The sequence below is a fragment of the Triticum urartu genome, chromosome 6 (genome assembly GCF_003073215.2).
Source record: "Triticum urartu cultivar G1812 chromosome 6, Tu2.1, whole genome shotgun sequence".
Lineage (NCBI taxonomy): Eukaryota > Viridiplantae > Streptophyta > Magnoliopsida > Poales > Poaceae > Triticum > Triticum urartu.
The window spans coordinates 391,143,640-391,171,035 of record NC_053027.1 but is presented as its reverse complement, the minus strand read 5'-3'; the positions used below and the strand labels follow the sequence as shown (position 1 = coordinate 391,171,035).

The following is a 27,396-nucleotide window of genomic DNA, read 5'->3' as shown; positions in this document are numbered from 1 at the left end:
TTTCGAACAAATCGAAGGCCTCGGGCTTGGTATTCACCAGCAACGTGCACAGGTGGGGAAAATCACGCTCTGTATTAAGATACGTTTCCACCTGCCAATACAAAGGCCATCCAAACAGCTGAATTGAAACCTCCCAATACCAATTCACAATTCGGAGCCTGAATACATACATTCAAACACAGTGTTAGTGATTTCGTTTTGACGCATGCGGAAAACCTGGCCTTCGGCACCCCGCGCCCCCCCCCCCCCCCCCCCCCCCCCCCCCCCCCCCCAAAACCGAAGTAGCGGCGGCGAAGTGGTGAAAGAGGAGATGCTGCAATTTCCGGCGCTGATGCGGCAGTGGCCGTCGCCGCCGCTGATTCCGGCGTCCACACTCCTCCCCGTGCCCGCAACTACCCAGGAGGACGAGCTCCTCCTCGCCATGGCCGAATCCGACCTCGAGGACAAGGTACTGCTGCTCTTCCCCTTCCTGCCCGTGTCCTTCGTCCCCACCGCACGCCGCGGCTCTAACGCCTGCCCCGTTCTGCTCTTTCTTGCTCTCGCCTCTCAGCTGAACGCGATCCGCAAGACCAACAGCAACCTGGTGATCATAGGCAAGCCTACCAACGACGTCAAGGAGGAGTACGACGCGGAGGTGGAGGAGGACGACGTCGACAACGTCGACGAGTCCGACGGGGACGACTTCGACCAAGAAACCGGCTGAGCCGTCCTGCTCCCCCAGGCTCCAGTCCCGAGACGTTGCCCTTTCTGCGAACCAATCTGTACGCTTGTTGCAGCCCGAGATCCCCAATTATCTCTAGTTATTAGATCAATCTGTCCAAGCTATCATACTTTACTTTGCTACATGGTGTTTTGACGATTCGGGGGGTTACCTACCCTTGGATTAGCTTGTTAATGCTGTCAAGTATTTATCGAAACACCGATATCAATCATTACTCTATGTGAATGCCTTACTGCCTTGTGCCTCTTGGTCAAGTTTCTTTACAGTGAGTCAGTTATATGCTGATGATATTGGGTATCTGTATTTGGAAGCTAGGGACATGTGATAAACTAACGCGCCCCTTGTATTCCTTTCTGAAGCATCATGTATGTAAATTGTTATGGTCAATCTATATTTAGTGTTGTGGATGGCCGCCATAGAGATTGGATTGTATCATTTCGATTAGAGATAGGGTTCAATGTTTGACTACTCCAGTTATGAAACATGGGTGCCAAGTAGATCATCTCTATGTGAGCGGAAGCATTTACCAAGTATTGAGAGGCAATGGATCAAAATTATGGACTTATGGTTATTGACGAGGACCAGGTCCCAGCCCAGTGGTGAGAATGCAGTGGCGTGTCTGCACCTTCCTAGCCTAGGTTTGACTCCCGGTGGATGCAAAATTTAGCCACGTTGGTTAAATTTCAGTGGACTGCTTTCCAGGGCCTCTCATTCTCATTAATAAAGAGTCATCATAGCAGGAGCAGCACATGCAGGAAGAAGCGGAACGACACAACAGCAATGATTGAGTAAGCTGTGAAGTAGTGGAGGATATAAACTACTCCCTCCGTCAAGACGTTCTTGCAAGCTAACATAGCTTACAAAAACGTCTTATATTGTGGGACAGAGGGAGTAGCTAAGTAGCTGCTAGAAGTTTTAGGCGTCGTATCAGGTGGAGAAAGTTCATGGCTACATACATGGGCATAACCGTTGATGCCAACGGGTGCCCTGATCCTGGTCCATTCCCTAACCCATGGTAAATATTAGTAAAGGTTCGACGTGCCATCTTCTGTGTCTGTCATCTCTATCTATATATAGTTTGATGCTCCTAATCCTTAGCATGCACAGATTAACCTTTTGGCCCCACCCTTACATCCACGATAGTGTGCATGGTCAGGATATCATATATCGTCTATCCTTGATCTCATGAACATATATGATTTAAGGAAAAGGAAATTTTGATGTTGATCAAGTTCAGTTAAGTACTTCCATGCTTGTGCCCACAAAAAGGAAATCCTACTATGTTACTGATGAGTTTGTCCACAAATCTGATGAGAATTGTTGAAAAACATGTCCCATCAAGTCATACCCATTGATATACTCAAGACTAGTTAGTAAACAGAATGATACCATGGCAGGAAGTTACTCGTCATAGAGTTAGTGAACATGTGCAAAAACCATCTTCTCAAAGACTAATTAGAGAAACATAATGATCAGCCTTTCAGACAACCAAGATCTGAAATGATAATAAACCAATCGTATTTCTGTATAGTTTTTCGTAGATTTTTTCCTTGTGGATTTATTCAGACATTCCTACTTATGTGTGTTCTTCAATAAAAATAAATCATACTTATTTGTGTTCTTCAATAAAAATAAATCCTACTTATTTGTGTTCTTCAATAAGACTAAATATTTCTCATGTAGCCCCGCGGGTTGATGACCAGTTCCTCTAATCTCATTGTTATTTTTTACTTTCAGCAATTCTACATACATGTAATACCGAACTTGCCTTTTACTATTTATCACGTGGTTCTTCCATTTTGGCCAAAGAAAAAAGAAAAGAAAAAGATTCACATTTATAGTGGCGCTGAAACAGCAATATCGTCAATGTGGCATAATTACAAGGGTAGTGAGACGAACCATTGTCTATTATGTATGATCAATTAATCATATCTCTACAAGAAATTGAAATATTCCACCTTCTGGAAGAAAATATAAAGATATAGTCAGATAGGTGGTACATTAGAGATAAAAGATGAAGAAGCTGGGAGTCTCAAACATGATTATTTACCGTAAACCCTTTATCCTAATCATGTTTTGTTGCCAGGAAAATGATTATTTTCTCTGACAAATCTTTTCAATTTCTCTGCTGGAAACTCCCGGAACTGGCTCATCTATTCACTGTTACACATTCTTTTACAGCATAAAAAATTTAGGGACAACGGCTGGACCTCTCAAAACAGCAACTGTATCTCACAAAGCACTCACATAAAGTATTTCAGAATCTTGGTCAAGATTAATGTATAGATGACTGATAGCAAAGCACCAACTGGAATTGTGACCACCCAGGAGACCACAATTTCACGAACAGTCTCTGCTCTGACTCTGTTGAGACCTCTTGCAAATCCTACACCCATCACTGCACCAACAAGTGTATGTGTAGCAGATATTGGCAACCCAAGCTTAGATGCAAACAAGACCACAGAAGCGGCCGCAAACTCTGCTGCGAACCCCCTTGTGGGTGTTAATTCGGTGATTTTCTTGCCAATTGTTGCTATGACTCTATAACCCCACATTGTAAGCCCTGCGACAATTCCAAAACCACCCCAAGCAAGGACTTCAGTCGGTATGACTATCTCAGCGCTGCTTGCTACGCCTTGAAGAAGAGACAAAGCTGCGGCCAGAGGCCCTATGGCATTGGAGACATCATTGCCTCCATGAGCGAATGACATGAAGCATGCTGACAGGACCTGCATGTAGCCAAATACGCCGTAGACAATCTGCAGTTGAGCTCCTCTAGGGCCAGCGACGTCAAATCCACCTTGCTGAACATCTGTATTGTCAGCTGTTGCTATCTTTTCTGCTTCCGAAGACAGTAGATCACCAAGCTGTTTTTTGATTGCCCTGCTAACAAAGACAGCTCCTATTGCCCCACATACTAATGCTTGCAGAACGGCAATGGAAAATGTCTTGCTGAGAGGGAAAGCGGCAAACGAGATTGCAGTGACACCAGTAAAAACTGCAATAGGTGCAGAAGCAGCTGCAGCTTGACCTGGATTTGGTGCGCTGTACACGAACTGAAGTGAAACATGGTTAGTAGAAATAGTGTTTGTGTCTTTTATTTAGGAGATTTTAGTTTCTGTGATTATCTGCTCAATAAGATGTCTGACTAATATCACAAAGATGTCTTGTTTTCTCATTTACCATGTTGCAAGTAAAGTTAGTATAGTACTCACCCTGCGTATGCACTTGTAAACAAGAAATGAGACTGCAGCACCCATCAGAGGAGAAATAAGCCATGATGAAGATACTCTAGCCAAGGAGCTCCAGAAAACTGCATTGACCCCTCCATATACCAGCCCAAAACCAACCATAGCCCCAACAATACAATGGGTAGTTGACACAGGCCAGCCATAAGAGGAAGCAACCTATAAGAAATAAAAAAAGGGTAATCCAGACAGATGCTTATGAATATATGCTACATTCTCAAGGCTGTAAACTCAAGTGCATTGCTTGTGGATATATTATATTTGGTGATGATAAAATATATTTTGGTAAGCATGCTAATTGCATTGAATTTTCACTCGATTGTATCAATATCAACACTCTGTTGCACAAATAGATGAAACATATTACCTAATAATTCAATTAGTGATCCACTAAAATTTCTTACTCCAGCATAATATATTAGCATTTTCTGTTCAGTTACCCCTATTTGTTGTTTCTGTACTTTCCCTAACTGAAGTAGTTGTTCAAAGTTCCGATAGCAACCTCTGTGAATTGGAAGTGAGGTGCACTTGAAGTTTGAACTGATGATCCTGAATCTGCCTATAACTGGATCCTAAAACTCAAAATTTAGATCAAAGTTTTCTGATTTCCACATCAACCAGGCTAAAACCAAACGTTGAATTTGAATCTGTCAAGTGCCTTTCCCTTTGCTGGTTTCTTACTTATCTTCGGATAAAAGTTTCTTATATAATCAGGCTCCCTAGAATCAGAGATAGCATTTGCATGCCAAAACTCAAGCACTCCATCAACTAGCATCTACAAGTGCATAGGTTTTTGCTGTCAGATAGGTGAAACTAGTAGTATCATAAATATGGCACTGAAGATATCTTACATCTTCTGTTTTTTTATAGACGAAACTGTGGGAATCTTGAATAATTATGTGATTGATGCTAGTGGAACCAAGGGACCGCGTCATCTGATTGACATGGTATAACAAATCTCAAAAGGGTTATCTGTGACGGAATGTTACCTGCAACCATGTACCAGCAGCAGCGAGGGAGGACAGCAATCCAGCAAAGAGCAGAGAATCATTTCCTTGGAAGACGGATGTGACGAGGATGCCCTTCTGCATGGTGCTGGTGACATGGGTGCCCATAAGGAATGCACCAGAGAACTCTAGCACAGCTGCAGTCAGCACTGCCTGCCGGAGAGTCAAAGCCCCAGATCCGACCGACGTCCCCATGGCATTTGCCACATCATTGGCTCCAATGTTCCATGCCATGTAGAATCCTGACAAGAGGGTCAGATATGCCAGCACCTTCATCTTGGTCGTCCCATGGAAGAGCAGTGAGCGCATGGCCAGGGGAACAGTGAGAGCTGCAAATGCAATCACCACAGAGATTGACATGGCCATCCGTGGTGAAATATGGAATGCCTTTGCCATCTCTGACAGTTCGGATCCTCCGCTCTGCTCCCCCGAGGCATCTGAGTTTGCACCGGAGCCATCGTCAGCGTTTGCAAAGGAGGAGAGTGTGGCGCGCGGAAGCACCAGGTGCGAGCTCAGTGTCTTGGCAGGCGACACTTTAGCCAGACGGAAGCAGTGAATGGCAGGTGGCAGCTGAGCGGCAGGGCAACGGAGCAGGAGAGCGGCAGCCGCAGCTTGCCCTCCTGCTCCAGCATGTGCGGGGGCAATGGAAAAGAAAGGAGAAGATTGAGACATGGAGTGGCAGAAGCAAAAACCGCGGGGAGGGGGGGGGGCGGGGGCGGGGGGGTGGGGGGGGGGGGGATGGCACCAAGAAGAAAGAGATGAGATGATATCAGTGAGACGGAGAGGAAAAGGGGGGGGGGGGCGGTGGCCATAGGAGGGAGCTGTGGATGGAAGCAAGAGCTTGCTTTCTGTGGTGGCCCAGCTTGGGCTGGGACGAACGAGTGGTGGGAAGGAACGAGTGGTGGAAGGGGATATCGGCAAGATTCCCGCCTAATCCATAATCTGGGGTCGCAGCGGGCTGCTGGACTGTTTGTTTTCTGTTGCATGGATGTCTGGACTGGACCTCCCTCCACTCCGTTTCTTCTCAAGATCCAAATACGTGTCTCTTCCTGTTGTTTTGATTCTTGGCCTGGCCTTTAGCCTGGCATTAGCATCTTCTTAGGGTAGTTGGATTTTGATTGAAGCAAAATGATGTTTCTTCTGTTCCTTTTGCCGTTTCATGTTTGTGTTATGCACTGTGTAGAGTAACCGGAACTAGTGTCCCTCTCAGGACATCATGCATTTTTACTGTTCTTATTCTCACTGCTTTTGTTAATACACACTATAGAATTTCCTGCGCCATACTTATTACTGATGGCAACAACAACAACAATGTATAATTATTACTGATGACAATGTAACAGAGTGTTGTGGAGTAGAGGACATCTCATGGATATTGTGTCCTCTTGCAAGAACGGCTGTGGTCCAAGATTCGTGCAGTTCATTTATTGTCAGTCTTGTGGTATGTGTATGAAGCTGCATTGTGATTGTGATTTGCTTTTGCCATTTTGTTATAGCAGATGGGATGATACCGTGCTGCTGGCAAAAGGACCACAGGGAAAATGTAACCACTTTGTGCTCGAGTCCAGACGGCTGCTGAGAGGAATTATTGGCGTCCATGTCTCGGAGTCGGAGGTTTCCTTTATATCAGCTACGGCGCCGGTGTCATGTCCACAGGTCGGCACCCCGCTAGACCATACCACCCATTAACAGTCGCGCAAGGGGCGGTCGATGGGCGTGTCCACGTCATTCTTGATTTTACTGTATGGTATAGAAACTTGTTTTTTTTTGTAAGAAACCTCCCCAGATAACGCCTCGCCGCAATCGAGCCCCACGCACACGCGCCGCCGCCGTCATCTCCCTTCGCAGGCACGTCTCTTCCTTCACTCGATTTCCCTGATCCCCTTCTCGCACATTGCCTCCTCCCATTCCTTCCCCCCTTACTCGCACGGAGGTGGCTGCAGGAGATGCGTGGCAGAGGAGGTTCGTGCAGGGGGTGATGGTGGTGGGAGTGGGGAGTAAGAAAGAGCATGGAGGCGGCGGCGGCTAGGAAGAGCGTGTGCGTGACCAGCGCAGGAGGCTTCATCGCCTCGTGGCTCATCAAGCTCCTCCTCTCCAAGGGCCACTAAATGGTCCGCGGATCCGTCCATCCCAGCCCCTCGAAGATCCAACCTCAGCTCATGCTCGCGCTGCTCCCACCCCACGACGCCGTCTGCGTCGAACTGAAAGCCCACGGAGGACGGGGACGAGGTCAGGGTGGAGATGTGGATCATTTTCTTTGGATCCCCAACTGAAGAGTTTGAAGGAGTTTCTGCAGAGCACCTAGGTAAAGAGTTGATTTTGGTTGATTTCTTTGAGTTCAGTGTCAGGATCTCTGGGGGATGCACAAACATGTTGCTCTCCCAGCTCAGCATGCATTTTTAGTTTGCACTTTATATATCAAACTCAAAAGGATTTGCACTATGAACAAATTATTTTCCTGTCTGAATCATGCAAAAAATTGGAATAGAGGAAGGAAAATCAGTGGTTAGACTGTGTGGGTTGTGTCTATTGGGCAATGGAGGTCGCAAATAAACTTCTACGCATACTTATGTAAGTAGATGGATATTAATGGGAGAACAACAACCTAAAAAGGGAGGGAAAAAACATTATACTAAAAATCTGTATATATTGTACTTGTTTTTCACGTACTTCTGATCAGCTTGTTACATTAGATATGCCTTGCATCTTGAATGTCATCTCACTTCCATAATTGATAAAAGACAGTGCAGATAATGCCCTTGTTATTACCTTTTCACTTTTACTTGATACTTTCTTAAGTATAATTGCAACCCAGTTCTTCAAACATAAAGTCTAAATCAAGTGTCACGTTATAGTTATCTTTATATACTCCAATCGCCGATCTGTTTATTGCATTGCCTTCAAAAGACTCACTATAGGGATCGTGCGCTATGTTTGATTTTCACTGCAGATGTCAATGAATGTGCGTAGAGTCCAGGCCCCTGCCATGGCTCTGCAACTTGCCACAACACAGTTGGAGGGTTCCATTGTTCATGCCCTTTTGTCACCAGTTTTGCTAAGGAAACAAACTCCTGCGCCAATCAGTTTATAAGTCAGGTAAACCATGAGAAGTTAGCACCTTGCTTTATTATTCTTACAATCAACAATGCATGCTTTAGATTCTTAAAAATGATCTTTGCTGTTTAGTCTGGTAAATATTTTGTGCTTTGGCGAGAGCAGCAGAGTTGTTTTTCTCTCCATTAGCTGGCACTAATGCCTAAGAGGCATGTCACTGTTATGCTCTGTCAGGCCAAAATTTGGTTTGTGCTTAAACATAGTCTGAGGCCACATTGTTGGTCCTAAGGTTTTAAAAATGACAAGTTGCAAGTGCAACTATCACCGGCAATCCACCAACAATAGAAAATTAGTTACGTACAAAAAGGGAAAATAATTATGCATCTAACTATTATGTATGGATATACTTTTTCAGGAGTTGAGCAGGGCACAATCTGTGGCAGGACCGCATTCTCCCACTCCTTTGTCTCAAAGCAAAAGAAGCTCGCTGCCTTTGCCTGGAGAGAGCAGAAGTTTCTTTTATCTAATCCAAGATGATCTATTCATGATTAAAACAGTGAGGAAATCAGAAGTCGAGGTAATTTTCTTATTGATGCCACTGTGATGAGCTCTACTCTACTGTCGGCATAAAGTAGGACAACATTTTATTTGGAGGTTATATCACTTGTGAAATAATTTGTACTGTTGTTTGGATTGCATCCTGTAAATGCCATTAAATATTCTTTCCCATCATGCTGCCCTATTTGAACTAATATTCTTGAGTCTCATCAACTCTGAATATGGTGTATGGCGTACTCACATCCCTGCCATTTGGGAACTAAATGAAATAGTTATTAGTCTTGGACTCTTGGTAATGCTTAGGGCCTGAAATCAGATAAAATATATGGACCGAAGCGAACACAATGTATTTTAATGCAATTGTTCCTTTTATAGGCCAGTAAACAAAATCAAGATTAGAACGCAACGTATGGATCGATTTATAGTTACAAGTGACAAAATTACCTACTATAATTCTTAAAATCATGGTGTTGCTACTCATTGTCGTAGGACGCAGTAGAATCAAACACCCCTTCTGGTTTCCTCATTTAGTTTAGAAAGTACTCCCTCTATAAACTTGTACACCTAAAACGTCTTATAAAAGTTTACCGAGGGATTAGTATTTATCTAAAGTTTATTTTTCCATTGAAATGTGCAATCTTACACATTCCAGTGCAAGGGCTGCATTTCCTTATAAAGCTTTTTAATGGGTTGAGGTAAGTGCGGGATGGATGAAACTGCTCAGTACCGTCTAATCTGGCAATCTGGATTATGATCGGTTCAACTATTTTGTGGTTCCAGTTCTACTAATTGAAGCCGGTGAGTTGGTGTATGCTTGACGTGAGTCTGGTTCTCGCTTCAATTCCCCCTGTTTCACCTCCAGATCTACTCATCGGGAGATGGATTCCTTGCAGTGAGAGGCTGGTAGGGGTGCTCGTTTAGCACATGATTATTTTCTCACTTTTTGATTCTTATAAGCCTTTTGGACTTAGGTGATCATTGGTACACGATGCAGGTCTGACGCTGTTGTTGATAATCATCCATACCTATTCTGGACATGGACGAAGTACACACATGTACACACAGCTTTTTTTGATCCGTTGCATATCAAAGTATGAGTACATATATCACAATCCTCTGTAAATACCTAATGTTCTTTGCTTTGTGTGAAATTGACCTTTGGTAATTTGTGTTCACTTTTTACTTGTATGTGTGCGAATTTATAACCTGGATATTTTCCTACTAGGCTTCATTCAGACGATGGACTGTCTTGCTCTACTTCGAAATCAAAACAGGTGAGTCGTGTCCTTTTTAGGATTTAACCAACTGAACTGAAACCAAGATACAGTTGCTGCAGCACTATTGAGCAAATTGTACAGGGGAAAGACAGGCGGCTGATGCAGAACAAGGGAAGGAGTAGCAGCTATCTGCTGTTTCAGTTGTTTATGTGCGCTGAAGATTGTTCATACCCGTACCCTGAAGAAAGAAGGCAAAATAATCCATAACTATTTCTTGATAATAAAGTACATAGACATAGATATATAGCTCAATGGCTCCATCACGTTAGTTTGCTAAATAAGTTATATGGATCCTTGCAGACACAAGATAGATTCTAGATATACCTGGAATATGTTCATCCGGGTTCAGTTAATAAGTGCATTAGTCAACATTGTGGTGCAATGACAGAATCTGTTGTCCACAACTTCACCTGCCATATCCTTAAGGGTCTTGATTTCCTACAGAGCCAAGAAATTATGCATAGGTAATGTTTCTTTTTCGTTGTTTGATTTTTTATTTGATAATGATTTGCCGTTCACTGCTTCCTTACTTTCTGAACCTAACCCTTTTGTTCTGTTGTTTACGTTATCTCTTATTTATTTCTTATACAAATTGTCAGATTGCTTTGTCCTATTTAGACCATACAAATGGTTAAGAACTCATTATCTCTTATTTTTCTCTTATACAAATTGACAGATTTCTTTGTCCTATTTAGACCATTCAAATGGTTAAGAACTCAACAACTACTTTCCTTTTGCATGATGTAGATGCCAATAATTCGCTCTTCAGTTTTGTAACGAAAATAGTACCCGAAGTTTATAGATCTTTATTCCTTCTTGCCGATGAGACGAGGACTGATTTCTGCACACATATTTACTGCAGATCTGGAAATAAGTTTAAAGGAAAGATTTAGAAGGTGAAGGAGCTGATAAAGAGCATGCTAAATTCTCACTGTCTTAATCATTTTTCGTGTACAATACCATTCATGTATAGGTTTGGAGCTTTGTGCCGACAAGAATTCTCTGATTGGCATCATTTGCAGTAACTGTGGTGATCCAGGACGCTTTCAAGATTACAAATTCAGTAGTGGCAACTTGAACTTATGTAAGAATAAACAGAATGATTTTTCATTCTGAAGAGTTTCCTAACAGTTGACTTTAAGCCTTCATAGTTACATCGTGGGATTATGAATAAGATGGTGCTAATTATACTTTGAGTGAATTTCTGGTGTGTATTATTCAGACTGGCCCTTGAACTAAATAAAGAAAAGTCAAAGATAGCGTGCAGTTGCAGGAGTTGGAATTTTGTTTCTTTGCTGCTCCTGTCTAGATAGCGTGCAGTTGCAGGAGTTGGAATTTTGTTTCTTTGCTGCTCCTGTCTGTCTCTGACAAGCACTGATGCACCACCAATATAATAAGTTGTTGAACGATTCAAAAGGACCATGAACCATGGATAAATGCAACAGCAAGGTTAGTACGCACAGGCATGCAGAGGAGGCGCGCCCCTGCCCCTAGTTGCTGCAAAATGTTGATCTGGGTCCGGCCCCTGTGTGACGGTGGGGTCCTTGTTGGCGACAAGCAGAGCGATTAGGTTTTCCTTGTCCCTGGCGGGCAAATTTGACAATTTTAACAAATTTGACAATTTTAACCTCTGGACGAAATCAATTCACAGAATGAATTGCCCGTGAAACTATTTCACTCCCCTGACCTTTTTATGTAGTGCCCGTCACGCAGGCGCCACACCTTACGGTGCAACGCCCAGCTCGGGGGCGTTGCACGCCAGTCCACCGTGGCAGCCCCTGGGCCCGCACCCAGCAGTGCAGCGCCTCCGAGCTAGGCGCCACACATGTAATGTGCAGCGCCTAGCTGTCGGGCGCTGCACTATGACTTAGATAGGGGCTGGGTCCCCCTCCCCCACTCCCCCACCCCACACACCCCAACCCGAGCTTTGCCCCTCTCCCACTCTCTCCCCATCTCAAATCATCTCTCAAATCTTGCAAATTTGAAGAATTTATCTGTGGATTTCGAAGTCAAACCCTCCCTCAAGGTAATCTTCTCCGATCCCCTTGTTTTGATCCAAGTAATGTTATCTAATTGCTCATTTGTTGTTAGTTTGGGGAAACCCTAGTTTTGTTTAGATCTAGAGATTTACATGGATATGTGAGATCTTTGTTTGCCAATTTCCTATGATTAGGCTTTGTTAGTATGTTAGGGTTATTCTTATGGGTGTTCTTATGTTGGTGCTAGGGTTATGGTTAGGGTTAGGGTTATTGTTAGGGTTATGGTTAGGGTTAGGGTTATGGTTAGGGTTAGAGTTGTTGTTTGATATATATTTTAGGGTTTGTATTCCGTGTTAATCCTTAAATTAGTACTCATGGAAGCAATGTTACGTTGTGTTGTTTGAATGCTTATAGGGATGAGAAGAACATATGTGTTTGTTCATCATGGGGACAAATACGCCTTCTTGAAAGGCAATATTGAACCGGACCCGGATGAGCTTGACATGGTGTTTGATAGTGGTCCTAGCTATGCGAAGCTCTTGCAACAAGTGAGGAAAGATTTGAATTGGATGGACCCTAGTGATATCGTTGAGTTGGAGGGAAGGCATAATGTAGGTTTTGGAATGCACATTCGTTGGAAGACAATGCGTGTCAACTCGGAGCAACGTTGGGTTGCATACAAGGAAACGGTGGCCGAATCACTTGACAAGGCTCTTGAGTTATTTGCAACGAAGAAGGTTGATTCAAGTTTGCATTTGGACTTGAACCGGAACCCCCCCTTTGGTTGCTAGTAGCCCCCCACCCTTGAAGCGAGATGAAATTGTTGAACCTCTTTTGACCCAAGAAGTGAGGCCAACATTGAGCCCGTTTACAAACAACAAAGATGAAGCTTTGCAAGAGGACAATGATGAGTATGCGGACGATGACAATGAAGTTGATCTCCATGACAACAATGTGGGTGATCTCGACAAATATCATTTGCAAGAGACAATGGAGCATTCCATCCCTTTTTCCCGTGCATATGCACCGGATTCGGATGACGAAGGTCCCGATGAACAAGTTGATGAGGACGGGTTCACAGTGAAGGAGACCGAAGCTTTCGAGAAGGTATTCGGTTGGGATCACAAGACACCATTGTTCAAGGATGCTAGTCTCGGGGATGAAGCCGTTGTGGATGGTGACAAATCTATATCTCTTGGGGTTAGGCCAAGCTCTCACCGTGATTTGGGAGACGACAAGAACCGGATTGCTAAAGGGTCTAAGTTCGAAACCTTCTTGGAATTGAAGATGTGGCTCGACAACTACTCGGTTACGCATTATCGTCCACACAAGGTGGTGCACTCGAACGTCAATGTGCGCTACACGGTTGCATGTGCATGTGAAGATGAAATATGTCCATGGATTGTGTGTGCAAGACCATGGAAAGGAGGTCCCACTTGGCACGTAGTCAGTTGTGTGCCAACTCACATGTGCCGAGGCAAAAGGGTGGATGGCAAGATTGTGTCCCAAGACCACAGACAACTCACGTCCGAGTTCATCACTTACAGGCTCTCGAACTCAATATCCACACTTCCAATAATGAGCGTCCAACATGTCATTGACCTTGTGAAAGCCACCTTTTATTACAAGGTGAAGTACGGCAAGGCATATAAGGCGAAGCAAGCCGCATTTAAGATGTTGTATGGTACTTGGGAGGAAGCATACAACCGAATCCCTAGGTTGTTGTTAGCCATGGCTGCCACAAACCCGGGCATGGTTCATGTGGTCAAGCCTCATGGGCACCAAACAGCAGTTCATGAAGGAAGGAAAGTCCGAGTATTTGGCCATGCATTTTGGGCGTTCGAGCAATGCGTGAGGGCTTTCGAACACTGTAGGCCGGTCATCGCCATTGATGGCACGTTCTTGACCGGACAAGACAATGGCACCTTGTTGGTTGCGATAGCAAGTGATGCCAATAACCGGGTGTTGCCATTGGCATTTGCTTTGGTTGAAGCGGAGAGCAATGACAACTGGGAGTGGTTTTTGCGTCTTTTGAGGACGAAGGTGTTACCCGCTCAAAGGGAAATTTGTGTCATATCGGATCGGCATCCAGGAATTCTTAACGCGGTGGAGATTGACATTCCCGGGCATGCTCCGTTGCACCATCGATGGTGCATGAGGCACTTTTGTTCGAACTTCTATAGGGCATGTGGCCTTAAGGAGTTGGCCGATGATCTTCAAGATTGTTGTCTCGCTTTCTCCGAGAAGCGGTTCACCACTTTGTTGAACAAATTGCTCGCACACAAAAAACTTGATCCCGGGGGCCAAGACTTTATCAATAGGCACATTCAACACCGGAACAAGTGGGCACGTGCTTTTGATGAAGATGGCCGGAGATACGGTCAAATGACAAGCAATATGGTCGAATGCTTCAATAGGGTGCTCAAAGGTGCACATGGATTACCCGTGACGACAATAGTTCAATACACATTTGACAAGATGAATGCGTACTTTCTAAAGTACTCGATGCAAACTGATGCACAGATAGCGGGTGAGAACCCGCGCAAGTACAAGTACAAGTTCCCACCCAAGGTTGATGAATGGTTAGAATTTCAATCACGGAAGGCAGACTCAGAAGAAGCTATATTATATGACAACGAAGAGTGGAAGTACGAAGTGAAAGAGCCAGGAGGAACCACAAACGATGGCCGGTAACATGGAGGTCGGGCTTTCAAGGTGTCGTTAACACAATGTGATTGCTCTTACGGGAGGCCATTGTTGCTTCATCTCCCATGCTCACACTTGTATACCACCGGTCGCGTTAGAAATGTGGACATCAATCACCCACGCACCATGAGGGAGTTGGAGTTCTTAATCATGATGGTCAAGAAAACATGGGCTCCCCGCTTTCACCCATACTTTGACCAATCACAATGGCCGGAGTACCATGGAGTTCAACTATGGCCGGATCCGGAGTTGAAGGTTGTTAAACGGGGTAGACGTAGGACAAAGCGTCTTAGAGGCGACATGGACGAATGGGGCCATGGTGGCCGCCGCGAAGCGGGAAACGACCAATTCCAAGAGCCTCATGAGAGCTCCCGTTGTGGGGAATGCAAAGGTCATGGCCACAACAAAAGAAAATGTACAAAACCAAGGAAAAGGTCCAAGAAAAATGATGCAAGCACTAGCCAACAAGGAGCTACACAAGGGAGCCAACCAAGTGGTAACCAACAAGTGCCAAGCCAACCAAGAGGTAGCCAACAAGTGCGAAGGCAACAACGTGGTAGCCAACAAGTGCCAAGGCAACCAAGTGGGAGCCAACCTAGTGGTAGCCAACAAGTGCCAAGGCAACCAAGTGGGAGCCAACCTAGTGGTAGCCAACAAGTGCCAAGGCAACCAAGTGGGAGCCAACCTAGTGGTAGCCAACAAGTGCCAAGCCAACCAAGTGGTAGACAACAAGTGACAAGCCAACCAAGTGTTAGCCAAAGAGGATCTAGGCAACAAAGAGGTCGGCAACTAGGACTTACAAGAGGCCGTGGTGGTGGTAGTCTAGGCCGTGGTGGTGGTAGAGCTCGTGGTGGTGGTGTTGGCCGTGGTGATAGTCTTGGCCTTGGTGATGGACTTGGTCGTGGTGATGGACAAGGGCAAGGTCGTTATAGAGGAATGTTTGGATACCTCGATGGACCATTTTCGTATGTTGCTTACTAACTATAATTTTTCATATGTTCTTGTTTTTCATATGTTCTTATTTTTCACATGTTCTTATTTTACATGTGCTTCCATTTGTTCTTATTGTCTTTACTAACCATTATGTTTCACTCATTGTAGGTATGTCGGCTTCCCAACCCAACAAACCAACAATGAAGGAGGATGGCGAAGATGAGATGGCGGGATGGTGGGAGAAGGCTGCGAAGAAGCTTAGAGAGGAGGATGCAGCCAAGCTAAAGAAGAAGAAGGAAGAGGAGCTTGAGGAGAAGAGGAAGGCAAAAGTGAGAGCATCAAATGCGATGCGCGCTAGGGAGAAAGCGTTGGTGAGGAAATGTGAGGAGGCACAGAAGAAGCGTCAAAAGGATTTTGAAGAAGGAACCATGAAGCTTTGGGCAATTGCAGCTGAAAAAAAGAGAGGGAGGATCAGATATTTATGGAGAGGGTGGTTAAGGAGGTCATCCTCATAAGGAAAAGGGAGGAGGAGGAGGAAGAAGAGAGGAAGAAGAAGAAGGGAAAGGGGCCTTGCTCTACGCAATAGAGCTATGTCATCTTCAAATTGCTTGTGGACGATGATCGTGTTATCCTCTAAACTACTATGTGTCATGAACTACTATCTCTCCTCCTCGATTTGGTTGTGAACTACTATGTGTCGTGAAGTACTATGTATTATGAACTAGTATGTGTCGTGAAGTACTATGTGTCGTGAAGTACTTTGTGCATATGTTGTCTTCACAGTTCTTTGCTTGCTATGTATCAATCCTACTTCACATCATCGGAATATGTGTGCATATGCCAAAAAATTCGCTAAGTACAAGTGCAATGCCTAGCTCCATGGCGTTGCACTGCTCAGTGTGGCGCCTCCAGACTAGGCGTTGCACGGATGTAACTTGCAAACTGGGTCATTTTCAGGCAGAGTTCAACATTTCCTAGAATAAGCAGTCAGGATCTTTAAGTTCAACATTTCAGTCACAGTTGAACATTATTAACACAACAAGTTCAACATTGCTAAGACAACCACTCCAAGTTCAACATAACTAAGACATACAAGAGGATCAAGTTCAACATAGAGCTACCACAACTCCAAGTTCACTGACATAACAAGTTCCACATTACTACAAGCTACCACCACTTCAAGTTCAACGTTACAAATAGAGGACGATGACTAGTTCCTTGAGCGCTTTTTGGCTGCTCCCCCCTCTTGCTGGCTAACTTCTTCACCTTCCTAGGAAGAGGAACCCGCTCCTGCTTCGGCTCCAGTTCCTCCACGTCATCCACATCGTCATCCAAATAGTCATCCAAAGCTGCCATCCGCGAGGTGCCGACTGTCCTTTTGCCTCTTTGGGTGAAGTCTTCAGGTGTGTACTTGTTGATTCCCGTCCTAGGCTTTAACCTGTATGCGGACCTAACCTGGTACGTCCCCAAGGTCATATCATCAGCAACCTATGCATCAACAAAAGATATGGAAAGACCATGTGTGAGGATATAGTTAGCAATGCATCAACAATTGGATATATATGCTCATGCCATACCTCTTGGGTGACCACACCCACATCCTCATCCTCCAAATGATCACCATGGCCCTGCCCCGAAGCGGGATCTGATGGTGTCGCCGACCTAGACCGTTTTGGTGATACATACTCGGGGTCACGACAACCGAAAAGGTTTGATAGCCGCCTTAACTTTTGGCCCTGGCACTGCAACATGTACAAGTGAATGAGACATCGAACGTAGAAACACATGTTAAGTGCTAGTTTGAAGGAGATGTGAACCTTGATGAATGCTCGAAGTGCACCTTCCCCATCGCTTTTGCCAGCCGGGGTTGTTTCAAGAATAGTCTCGGTCTCATCAGCTGCTTTCTTGATCTGGGCACGCTATGAACAGAAATGGTATTAACGTGTTAGGCAAGCGAAGATGTGAATAGTGTGAATGAAAAGTAAAGAGGGAAAATACCACAAAGTTCATCATTGGAGCTGAAGGGATCACTGAGTTGCCTTTCCTGACTAATGCGTTGTACTGGTGCTGGGCTACCTCATCAAAAACGGTGGGTTCTTCCAAAATCTCCTCAGCATACGCCGGCTTGCATACCTCCACACGGGTACTTGCAAGAAACCATGTGAGATAGTTGTTGAACGCGATCGGGCAGTGCTCACGAAGCTGGACTCCTTTTCCAGCCCTAGCTTGCTCCACACTAAGCGCAAACTGTACGACATACTTCCTGTGATGCTTGTCCCAATCCTTGATCTTCCGCTGCCTTTTCTTATCCAACCTGTAAGTTAGAAACATAATATTAGCATCATCGAAACCACCGAGAAGCTGCTAAGTGCTCAAGGTTAATTATATCTTACGCGTGTAGCAACTTGTCCGTGTCCTCCCACTCCGGCGGGTGTGCCTGGAACAAACTAAACTGACGACACACTCGATGTGGGAGGTGAAGCTCAACCGCCCAGTTGCATATGAGTGGGCACCGCATACGCCAGAGATCCCTATCCCTAGTGCACATCGGATTCAGCCTGAACTCTATAGGGTTACCAAAACTGTCTCCTGTTCCATACGGCTCCCATACCACCTGCAAAATGGGATAGAATGCAAAATTGATATAGACTTACAATAGTAGCATCATAATCACTTATGCAATGTCGATTCACCTGCTCAGGCGTGATCGCATCAAGATCGCTCTGGTACAACTTGTACATGACCGAGGGATCATCTGTCGTCTCATTTAACACATCCCACTTGTAAGCCCAAGTGGGGAGCCGTAGTGGGTCGCCTTTGTCGTCCCAATCCTCGTACTTCACGGTCTTCAGGCGTCCAACCGGCAAACGCTCCCAGCTCCATATGGAAAGTGCGAGCAAACAACCACCAATACCTCCAGATGACCTACAACAGGCTTCGTCCAACCGCACATAAAAGAGAACATGGTTGAATTAAGAGCAAGATCACATTCATAATGTAGCAATGAAGTGAAAAATAAATAACTTCATACCTGTCTATACAAGTAAGCCAGTGTCGCCGAACCCCAACTCCAATTGCTATCGAAGACGGTCAACGCCTTCAGCCACATCCATGGAGCATTCATGCCTGTGCCATCAGCAAATATAGCCCTGGATATCACGTACCACATGTAGACACGAGCATATGTCTTGACCGTGTCCTCATTAGCTTCCTGAGGGCAAGTACCAAAGTGCTCAGTAATCCACGTGAAAGGAGCACCGGCTGCGACTCTTTCCTTCTTCTTGTCTTCTGCTGCTGGTTCCCGAGGCTCCGGAGGAACCATACCGATAAGGGCATTCATCTGCGCGCGCCACCATCAGAATCGGTGCTCATACATAGAGGATTCCCATCGATAGGAAGACCGGTGATCATAGCAATATCCTGGAGCGTCACGGTCATCTTCCCGGCCCGAAGATGGAAATTGTGTGTCTCCAGCCGCCAATGATCAATAAGCGCGGTGAGTGCTGGAGCATTGTTGGGTGGCGTCGACCGTCTGATCATCTAAATGAAAGGGAGAAGTCCTGTCTCCCTTACATACGGTGTGTATCGCTCATCATAGCGCATCCACCTAAGGGTGACCCCATGAGAACGAAGCTTCAGAGGTGCAAGCTCCTACAAACAAACAAATCATAACATTATATATGGGGCATTTGTGTTTGAAATAAACACAAAATTCATAAAACCGGCCACTTTCATTATTACTCGCTGCTCCACCGCCATAGTGTACGACCGGTGTTGTTTGTCCCAGTGATCATCGAGAAGCCAAACCATCCTAACAATTTTGAAAGAAAGCTTTCTTGTCAACACGATTATCTTTTGAATACAAATAAACTAAAGTATGCCTAGTACATACAAAATTCAAAGCATATGTATCCAAAGCATTCTTGTCAATACAAATATAATTTCAACACAAATAAACTAAACTAGGCCTACTTCATGGAAGATTTAATACAAATCTCTTTTCCATATAAAATAACATGTCAACCTATGTATCCAAACCATATCTTTTCAATAAAATATACTAAACTAGGGTTGCTAAATTAGGTATCTAATACATGCAAGATTCTAATACATGCAACATTCTAATCTAACAAGGGTTCCCCAAATCTAATACGTGCAAGATTCAAACAAGGGTTCCCCAAATCTTCAAAATATCATACATTCTATGGATAGAAAGAAGGGGATCGGAGGAGAGTACCTTCTAGGATGGATTGGTGAAGGAATCCACGGACCAAATCGTCAGATCTGAAGAATTTGGGAGAGGGGATTGAGAGGGGGAGAGGAGAGGGCCGCCGCCGCGGCTATGTTGTTTCCGTAACTGTAACTGGTGGTGCAATGGGGTGGGGGGAGGAGAGGGCCGCCACGGTGGATAAGTCACAGTGCAGCACCCGATGGCTAGGCGTTGCACATTACATGTGTGGCGCCTAGCTCGGAGGCGCTGCAGTGCTAGGTGCGGGCCCAGGGGCTACCACGGTGGACTGGCGTGCAACACCCCCAAGCTGGGCGTTACACCGTAGGGTGTGGCGCCTGCGTGGTGGGCGGTACACAAAAGGGTCAGGGGCGTGAAATAGTTTCACGGGCAGTTCATTCTGTGAATTGATTTCATCCAGAGGTCAAAATTGTCAAATTTGCCCCGGCGGTGGGTCGATCTGGTCGCACCCCCCCCCGATCCCCTCCTGTCTCCCGTCGAGGTGGTTGTCCCCTTGCTACTCTCATCTCCCCCACCCCCCGGTCAGCCTTCGGGTGTCAGTGCACACGAGTGTACACCCCCACCATCCCTTAGTTCCTCCGGGATAGTTCGGATTCTTCCATCTTCAAGGTGTGGGAGCATGAGGTTGGTCGGGAGCCATGGACAGTGTTGAAGACAAGTTGAAGCGCATGAATCTCTCAGAGGCTAAGAGGAGGGGTGTGAAAATCGGCTGGAGGAGAGCGGCAAAGCAAAAGGGGAGTGTGGCTAAAGCAATGGGGAAGTTGTTCTCTGATAAACCGGGACATGTAGGAGGTATGGAGCTGGCGCTAGGCAAGATTTGGTGCCCGATGAAGAGGCTGGAGGTGAAGGAGATGGGAGAGAACCGATTCTTGTCCCTTTTTCATCAGGAGGCGGGGAAGAGAAACGCACTGGACAATGGCCCATGGACCTTTGGCAAGGAGCTGCTCGTGATGGAAGACTTCGATCCTCGCAAAACACTAGAGGATTACACTTTCGACGCAGTGCTGATCTGGGTGAGAATCTACAATGTTCCGCTAGGAATGATGTGTTGGGAGGTGGGGGAAGACTTGGGGGAAGAAATAGGTAAATTGATGGAGGTTGATGCTCGCGAGCACTACTATGAAAATGCTTATACATAGAATTTTAGCAGTAGTGCCTGTTTGGGCACCCACGCTACTGGTATTTACCAGTAGTGCCGGCCAAAACGGGCGCTACTGCTACTGCATAGCAGCAGCGCTGGTTGGCGTGGGCCGCGCTGCTGTTTAGCGGGCCGCCGGGGCCAAAGGGCAGGCCACTTAGCTGTAGCGTGTGATTTGCGCCCGCGCTACAGCTAGTGGGCTTAGTAGTAGCACTTACCCATTGACTGCGCTGCTATTAACCCCACTACCTCCCCTCGCGCCCCCTGGCCCGACCTCATCACTCTCACTCACACTCCTCCCTCGATCCCCCGCGCGCTGCCGTCGACCCCCGCACGCCGTCGTCCCCCACGCCGGCCCTCCTCCCTGCGTCGGCCGCCCTCGCCCGCGTCGACCCTCCTCCCCACCGGCCGCCCAGCTCCCCCGCGTCGGCCTCCTCCTCCGCCTGCCGCCCCGGACCCCGCGCCGGCCCTCCTCCACCGAGAGGTACTCCTCCCTCCTTCCTCCTCCTCCCTCCTTCCCTAGTTATAGTTATTAGAGTAGTTATTTTGAATCCTATGTAGTTGAAAAAATATAGGTTATTAGAATAATGTAGGTTATGATCGAACCTTAGCTAGGAAAGATTAGGTATGAACCCTAGTTAATTCGTATGAACCCTAGGTTTTAAAGTTAGGACAGAAATTTAGCTAGGTTTTTAATTAGGTGTAGTTAATAGAATTTAGGTGTTTTAAGTGTATTTAAAAGAGTTTTAGGTGTTTTAGTTGTTTTAGGTGTAGTTAACAGAATTTTAGGTATTTTTTTAGTTAAAGAAATTGTTCTTATTTTTTTAGTTAAAGCAATTTTTCCTGTTATATGCAAATTTGCAGTGGACATGTCATATTTTGAACATGTCATATTTTTCCGAGTGGCCTATGTTTTGCCAGAAATGTCGATTCGTTTACATTCTGGCAAATTTCAGGCGCTCGATATGTCCTGTTTTTAGCAAAGGTCATGCCAAATTTTGCTAAGTGTTTATTAATTTTGTTTTCATAATTAAGCATTTTGTTCTCGACGTCGACGATGCCTATCTCGCATCCTCGTCGTCGACTCGGCGGAGGACTCCTGGTTGAGCCGAGGGGCCATGTCCAGGATTGGGCTCCGCCGGGCTGGTACTGGGTTGTGCTACCTTCTGGTGAGCACAGCTTAGTGAGGAGCCAGCTCGTCGTCGACCCGGAGCTTCTTTGGTGGTGGTCACGTGGGCCTGCATCGGTGGAGAGGCTTGAGTCCCCAGCGCAGGTGGTACAACACCATGTCACGGTGGAGAACGCGCACGTCCAGCGCTACTTGGTTGCGTTGGCGAACGGCCGGTTCTCCAATACCTGGCAGATTCTTTGGGGATCTCACCAGAGCTATGATCCGGTGATGGTTCCTTCTCTTTGGGTGTCCACCGCGGCCCACTGAACCTAGAGGAGCTATTATTCGAGATGTATTAGTGATATTATATGATGATCTTTGCTACAAACTACTATATATGTATTCGATGATGGATTATCAATTACCTATTAGTTATTTGCTTATTGAATGCAAAAGATGAGCGCGGTTTGTGCTACAAACTACTATATATGTATTCATGATGAATTATATGATGATCTTTGTTACAAACTACTACAAACTACAAATTTTAGGTGTTTTAGTTGTTATATGATGATCTTTGCTACAAACTACTATATATGTATTCGATGATGGATTATTAATTACCTATTAGGAAATGTCTGATGATGAAAGGCTATTTGCTATGTCCGAGTACTGCGAATATGAGAGCGGTCTGTGCGACAGGCCTCACCTGGTAGAAGGTCGACGCTTCAGCATCAAGCTCCAAGAGACCTTCGATGTTGAAACGGTACGCAACAATGACAAGTGTTTTTTTGTTATTTTTTGCACGACTTCTCTGCTTCTTCAACGTGTAATTTCCGTCTTTTACAATTCGACTAGCTTATCCCATGCCATGCAAGACGCTATGTCTTGGAGAAGATGGGTTTTGAAGATCATGAAAGAATGGAGACAAAGATAATTCAACGAAGGACCCATCATGGTTATGTTTTTGCTGTAAATCTATACAATTCTGTGAACTCATCCAATTTTGGTTGCCTGAATTGGGAAGCCCTTTGCAAGGCGTATGATTTTCATGAGGGTATGCTTCTCACCTTCGATCTTGGTGATCCTGACATCGATGAAAATGATATGACCATTTGGGTCCTTGTTGACACGCTCCTAGTTCTACCACTGTGTGAGTTTCTTAAACATATTTACTAAGTAATTTATATTGTTTATTTCAAAATATTTGACAGCTTATTTCCATTGACAGCTTATTTTCATTCTTCAAAAAATGTACGGAAAATGGTAGACAGAACCTACTACTACAATGATGAAGCACACTTAACTTATAAGGAGCAAGATGCTCTTATCGCGTTTTTTACTAATCTTGAGAATTACAATAGCCATTATCAAACTCCTCCACATTATGGTCAATACGTGCCACTAGTGCACGTGTTGAACTACGACAACATCAATGGAGATATCATGGTAAGATTTTCTACTATTACGACATCCGTGCATCTTTTGCATAAATTCTTCTAAAACTAAACTACATTGCTAACTACAAAGTTATTACTATGTTTTTGAACAGAAAATCCCGATGGATTGTGTGCCTCATGTGATGTTGCCGAGAGGCCGCGTTAATGTTATGAGCTTACGGCCACCACGGCCAGGTCAGCCGCAGTATCCACATCACTCCTGTCCATACCGGATTTCTATAAGCGAGGAAGCCATGATAATAAATGATTTCAAAAAATGTTTGAACCATTGTAGAGAGCTACTTGGAAGCAACATTGTGCGTAGGCCAAGACTTGGAGACAGGATGATCTCCGTTCTTTATTATGGAGAGTCAATTTTCCTTAATGGAGAGTCAATGCCTATCTTGTTTTATGATTTTTTACCTAAGAGAGGGTAGAGTAGGTCCTATGAGAGGAGTAGGTCGTAGCTAGAATGTGTTATTATGTGCTACAATGTGTTAGAGTTGATGATGATGATGATGAGGAGTTATGATTATGACTAGTGACCAACTTGTTATATGATGTCTCATTGACGAACATTGTTTGGTGGTGATGACAAGTGGTAATGAATATGCTATTTAAACAAACTAGTTCATGATGAGTTGTTATTGTATAAAAGATATATCTGTTTAAACATGTACATCGCCAAAATGCTAAAAAAACATAAATGGTAGCAGTAGCGCTGGCCTAAAAACGCTCTACTATTACTTGAACTTACGAGTAGCGCTAGTCTAAAAACGCGCTACTAGTACTTGAACTTAACAGTAGCGCTGGCCTAAAAATGCGCTACTGCTACAAAATAGCTGTAGCGCCGTAGCAGTAGCGCTGGTGCCCGCGCTACTGGTAGCACAAAAACCAGCGCTACTGGTAAGCTTTTCTCTAGTAGTGGAGGATGGGACGACATTGGGTAAATGCTTGAGGGTAAAAGTGAAGATCAAAGTCACTGAACCTCTCATGAGGGGACTATATCTGGACGTGGAACCGGAGGAGGGGGAAGCAGGGAGTGACATGGAGGTAGGCATGACCGATGGAGAGAGGTCGAAAAAGGATAAGGAAGGGAGGATCTGGTGCCACTTTGAGTATAAATATTTGCCCGATTTCTGCTATACTTGTGGGAGGCTTGGTCATGTGGACAAAGAGTGCAACATCAGTCTGAGAAAGGGCCGGAAAGCTGAGTTTGGAAGATGGCTGAAGTATGTGCCGGAAAGAGCTCATGTCAATGAGGCAGGAAGAACAAACTAGAGAGAAAATAGTGGTGGCAGTTCAGGCAGGAGGTATGGGTGGCTGAATAGCGAGGGGAGGTCTAGGAGTGATGTGGAGTCCTGGAAGAAATCGAGTGGAAGTGGGGGAGACAAGGAAAAGACGAGCACGATCGAAACTGAAGTTACAAGTCCTCTAAAGATCACACTGCCAGCGAGCGAGCAAAATAAGGAAAAGAGTGGGGATAAGAGCAAAAAATGTCTGAGGTTTGGCGCTTTGCAGCCACAAACAAGGCAGTCCCAGACAAGCAGGGGGACCCTTCTGCAGGGGTAGAGAGAGGAGCAATAGACACCTAGAGAGGTGGAAAGAGTGATATAAAGGGGGAACTGCATGCAGATGTGAAGGCTCATACCTTAAAAAAAGAGAGTAAGAAGGGCAGGAACGACACGTTTAAGCGTGTGTCTAGGGAGAGTACGGGGGCAGCAGCTTCAGTGGTCATCGGTGAGAAGAGGAAGGGAGAGGACATGGATATTGATGTTATGGGGGGCCCAAAGAAGATGAAGGGAGGGGGGAGTGGTGGACTGGCTTTGTTTTGGAAGAATCAAGTTAATCTCAAGCTAATTGGGTTTGTCTCTCGGTACCATATTGATATGGAAATTACTGAATTGGATGGATTCATTTGGCGGTTCACAGGGATTTATGGAGAACCAAAGCATGATGAAAAGGATAAGACGTGGAAATTACTGCGAAACCTGAAACACCAAAGCAATAAGCCTTGGCTGTGTGCCGGAGATTTCAATGAGATCCTACATTCATGGGAGAAGGATGGAGGAGCACCTCGACTTCAAGCTTGCATGGATCGTTTTAAGGCGGCTCTAGAGGTGTGTGAGCTATGAGATCTCGGCTTTGTGGGGGACACCTTCACTTGGCGAAATCACAGTCATGATGCGTCCCGGTACATTAAAGAAAGACTGGATAGGGCGGTCGCCATGCAGACTTGGTGCAAAAGATTCCCAGCATTCCGTGTCATCAATGGAGACCCTCGGCACTCGGATCATCGCCCGACAATTATTGAGCTGCAGGGAGCTGCTAAGCTAAGAAGGGGGTCGGCGAGGAGTTTGGAGCCCAAATTTGAAGCAAGATGGCTTGAAGAGGAGATGTGTCGAGAACTAGTTCGAAACAAGTGGGAGAGAGAGATGGCGGGCAGTGACAAGAAGGTAGCAGAGGTGACAAGAGGAGTGATGACATACCTTGTTGATTGGAGTAGAAATATCCTGGGGGACCTAGAAAAGAGAATTTGCAGAACAAAGAAGGAGTTAGAGCGGTGTAGACGTGATAACATTGGGCCGGAGCAAGTTAGGAGGGAGGAGGTGTTGCGATTCAAGCTTAACCGGTTGGAGGAGCAAAGAGAAACCTATTGGAGGCAACATGCACATGTACATTGGTTGAAGTGCGTGGATATAAACACAAAATTCTTCCATGCAGCAGCCTTAGAGAGAAAGCGAAGGAATAAGATTAGAAGGTTGAAGGAGGATGGTACGGTGGTGGAGGAAGAGGGGGCCGTGAAAGATGTGGTGACTAACTACTTTTTGAATCTTTTTACCTCCCATGCAGGTACGAGGACGAAGGAGCTCTTGGGTAACGTTGACCCCCGAGTGACTCCGCAAATGAATGCTGATACGTCTCCAACGTATCTATAATTTTTGATTGTTCCATGCTATTATATTATCAACCTTGGATGTTTTATATGCATTTATATGCTATTTTATATGATTTTTGGGACTAACCTATTAACCCAGAGCCCAGTGCCAGTTTCTATTTTTTCCTTGTTTTAGAGTATCGCAGAAAAGGAAAATCAAACGGAGTCCAATTGACCTGAAACTTCATGGAACTTATTTTTTTGGAAGGAAAGCAACCCGGGAGACTTGGAGTCCACGTAAGGGAAGCAACGAGGAAGCCACGAGGCAGGGGGCGCGCCCACCCCCCTGGGCGTGCCCTCCACCCTCGTGGCTCCCCTGGCATACTTCTTCCGCCTATATATATCTCCATATACCCTAAAACGATCGGGGAGCACAATAGATCAAGAGTTCCGCCGCCAGAAGCCTCCATAGCCACCGAAAACCAAACTAGACCCGTTTCGGCACCCTGCCGGAGGGGGAAATCCCTCTCCGGTGGCCATCTTCATCATCCCGGTGCTCTCCATGACGAGGAGGGAGTAGTTCTCCCTCGGGGCTGAGGGTATGTACCAGTAGCTATGTGTTTGATCTCTCTCTCTCTCTCTCTCTCTCTCGTGTTCTTGAGGTGATACGATCTTGATGTATCGCGAGCTTTGCTATTATATTTGGATCCTATGATGTTTCTTCCCCCCTCTACTCTCTTGTAATGGATTGAGTTTCCCCTTTGAAGTTATCTTAGATTGAGTCTTTAAAGATTTGAGAACACTTGATGTATGTCTTGCCGTGCGTATCTGTGGTGACAATGGGATACCACGTGATTCACTTGATGTATGTTTTGGTGATCAACTTGCGGGTTCCGCCCATGAACCTATGCATAGGGGTTGGCACACGTTTTCGTTGTGATTCTCCGGTAGAAACTTTGGGGCACTCTTTGAGGTTCTATGTGTTGGTTGAATAGATGAATCTGAGATTGTGTGATGCATATCGTATAATCATACCCACGGATACTTGAGGTGACATTGGAGTATGTAGGTGACATTAGGGTTGTGGTTGATTTGTGT

General features: G+C 45.4%; 2 protein-coding genes and 2 long non-coding RNA genes across 7 annotated transcripts; 3 read left to right on the top strand and 1 right to left on the bottom strand.

Moving 5' to 3' along the window:
- Positions 1-252: 252 nt before the first annotated feature.
- Positions 253-953, top strand: LOC125513685. Its single transcript, XM_048678848.1, has 2 exons — positions 253-448; positions 551-953. The coding sequence occupies exons 1-2, from the start codon at positions 311-313 to the stop codon at positions 701-703; spliced, it is 291 nt and encodes a 96-aa protein (XP_048534805.1). The 5' UTR covers positions 253-310; the 3' UTR covers positions 704-953.
- A 1,580-nt stretch (positions 954-2,533) lies between these two features.
- Positions 2,534-5,695, bottom strand: LOC125513684 (inorganic phosphate transporter 2-1, chloroplastic). Its single transcript, XM_048678847.1, has 3 exons — positions 4,959-5,695; positions 3,937-4,128; positions 2,534-3,777 (listed from the first exon to the last, which is right to left on the bottom strand). The coding sequence occupies exons 1-3, from the start codon at positions 5,646-5,648 to the stop codon at positions 2,965-2,967; spliced, it is 1,695 nt and encodes a 564-aa protein (XP_048534804.1). The 5' UTR covers positions 5,649-5,695; the 3' UTR covers positions 2,534-2,964.
- Positions 5,696-6,492: 797 nt separating this feature from the next.
- LOC125513682 lies at positions 6,493-10,159 on the top strand. 4 transcript variants are annotated; one of them, XR_007286087.1, is made up of 6 exons: positions 6,493-7,281; positions 7,927-8,072; positions 8,446-8,607; positions 9,241-9,491; positions 9,583-9,679; positions 9,814-10,159. It is a non-coding gene; the product is annotated as an uncharacterized LOC125513682 (long non-coding RNA). The 4 variants fall into 4 exon arrangements; XR_007286085.1 differs by having other exon boundaries at positions 6,496-7,281; positions 9,289-9,491; XR_007286086.1 differs by having other exon boundaries at positions 6,496-7,281; positions 9,284-9,491.
- A 6-nt stretch (positions 10,160-10,165) lies between these two features.
- Positions 10,166-11,066, top strand: LOC125513683. Its single transcript, XR_007286088.1, has 2 exons — positions 10,166-10,329; positions 10,728-11,066. It is a non-coding gene; the product is annotated as an uncharacterized LOC125513683 (long non-coding RNA).
- Positions 11,067-27,396: the final 16,330 nt, after the last annotated feature.

Coding starts and splice junctions, on each gene's coding strand:
- LOC125513685 (XM_048678848.1), top strand. CDS start 311: ATGCTGCAATTTCCGGCGCTGATGCGGCAGTGGCCGTCGCCGCCGCTG. Junction 449..550: donor AATCCGACCTCGAGGACAAG/GTACTGCTGCTC, acceptor CTCGCCTCTCAG/CTGAACGCGATCCGCAAGAC.
- LOC125513684 (XM_048678847.1), bottom strand. CDS start 5,648: ATGTCTCAATCTTCTCCTTTCTTTTCCATTGCCCCCGCACATGCTGGA. Junction 4,129..4,958: donor CTGCTGGTACATGGTTGCAG/GTAACATTCCGT, acceptor TATTTCTTATAG/GTTGCTTCCTCTTATGGCTG. Junction 3,778..3,936: donor TTTACAAGTGCATACGCAGG/GTGAGTACTATA, acceptor GTTTCACTTCAG/TTCGTGTACAGCGCACCAAA.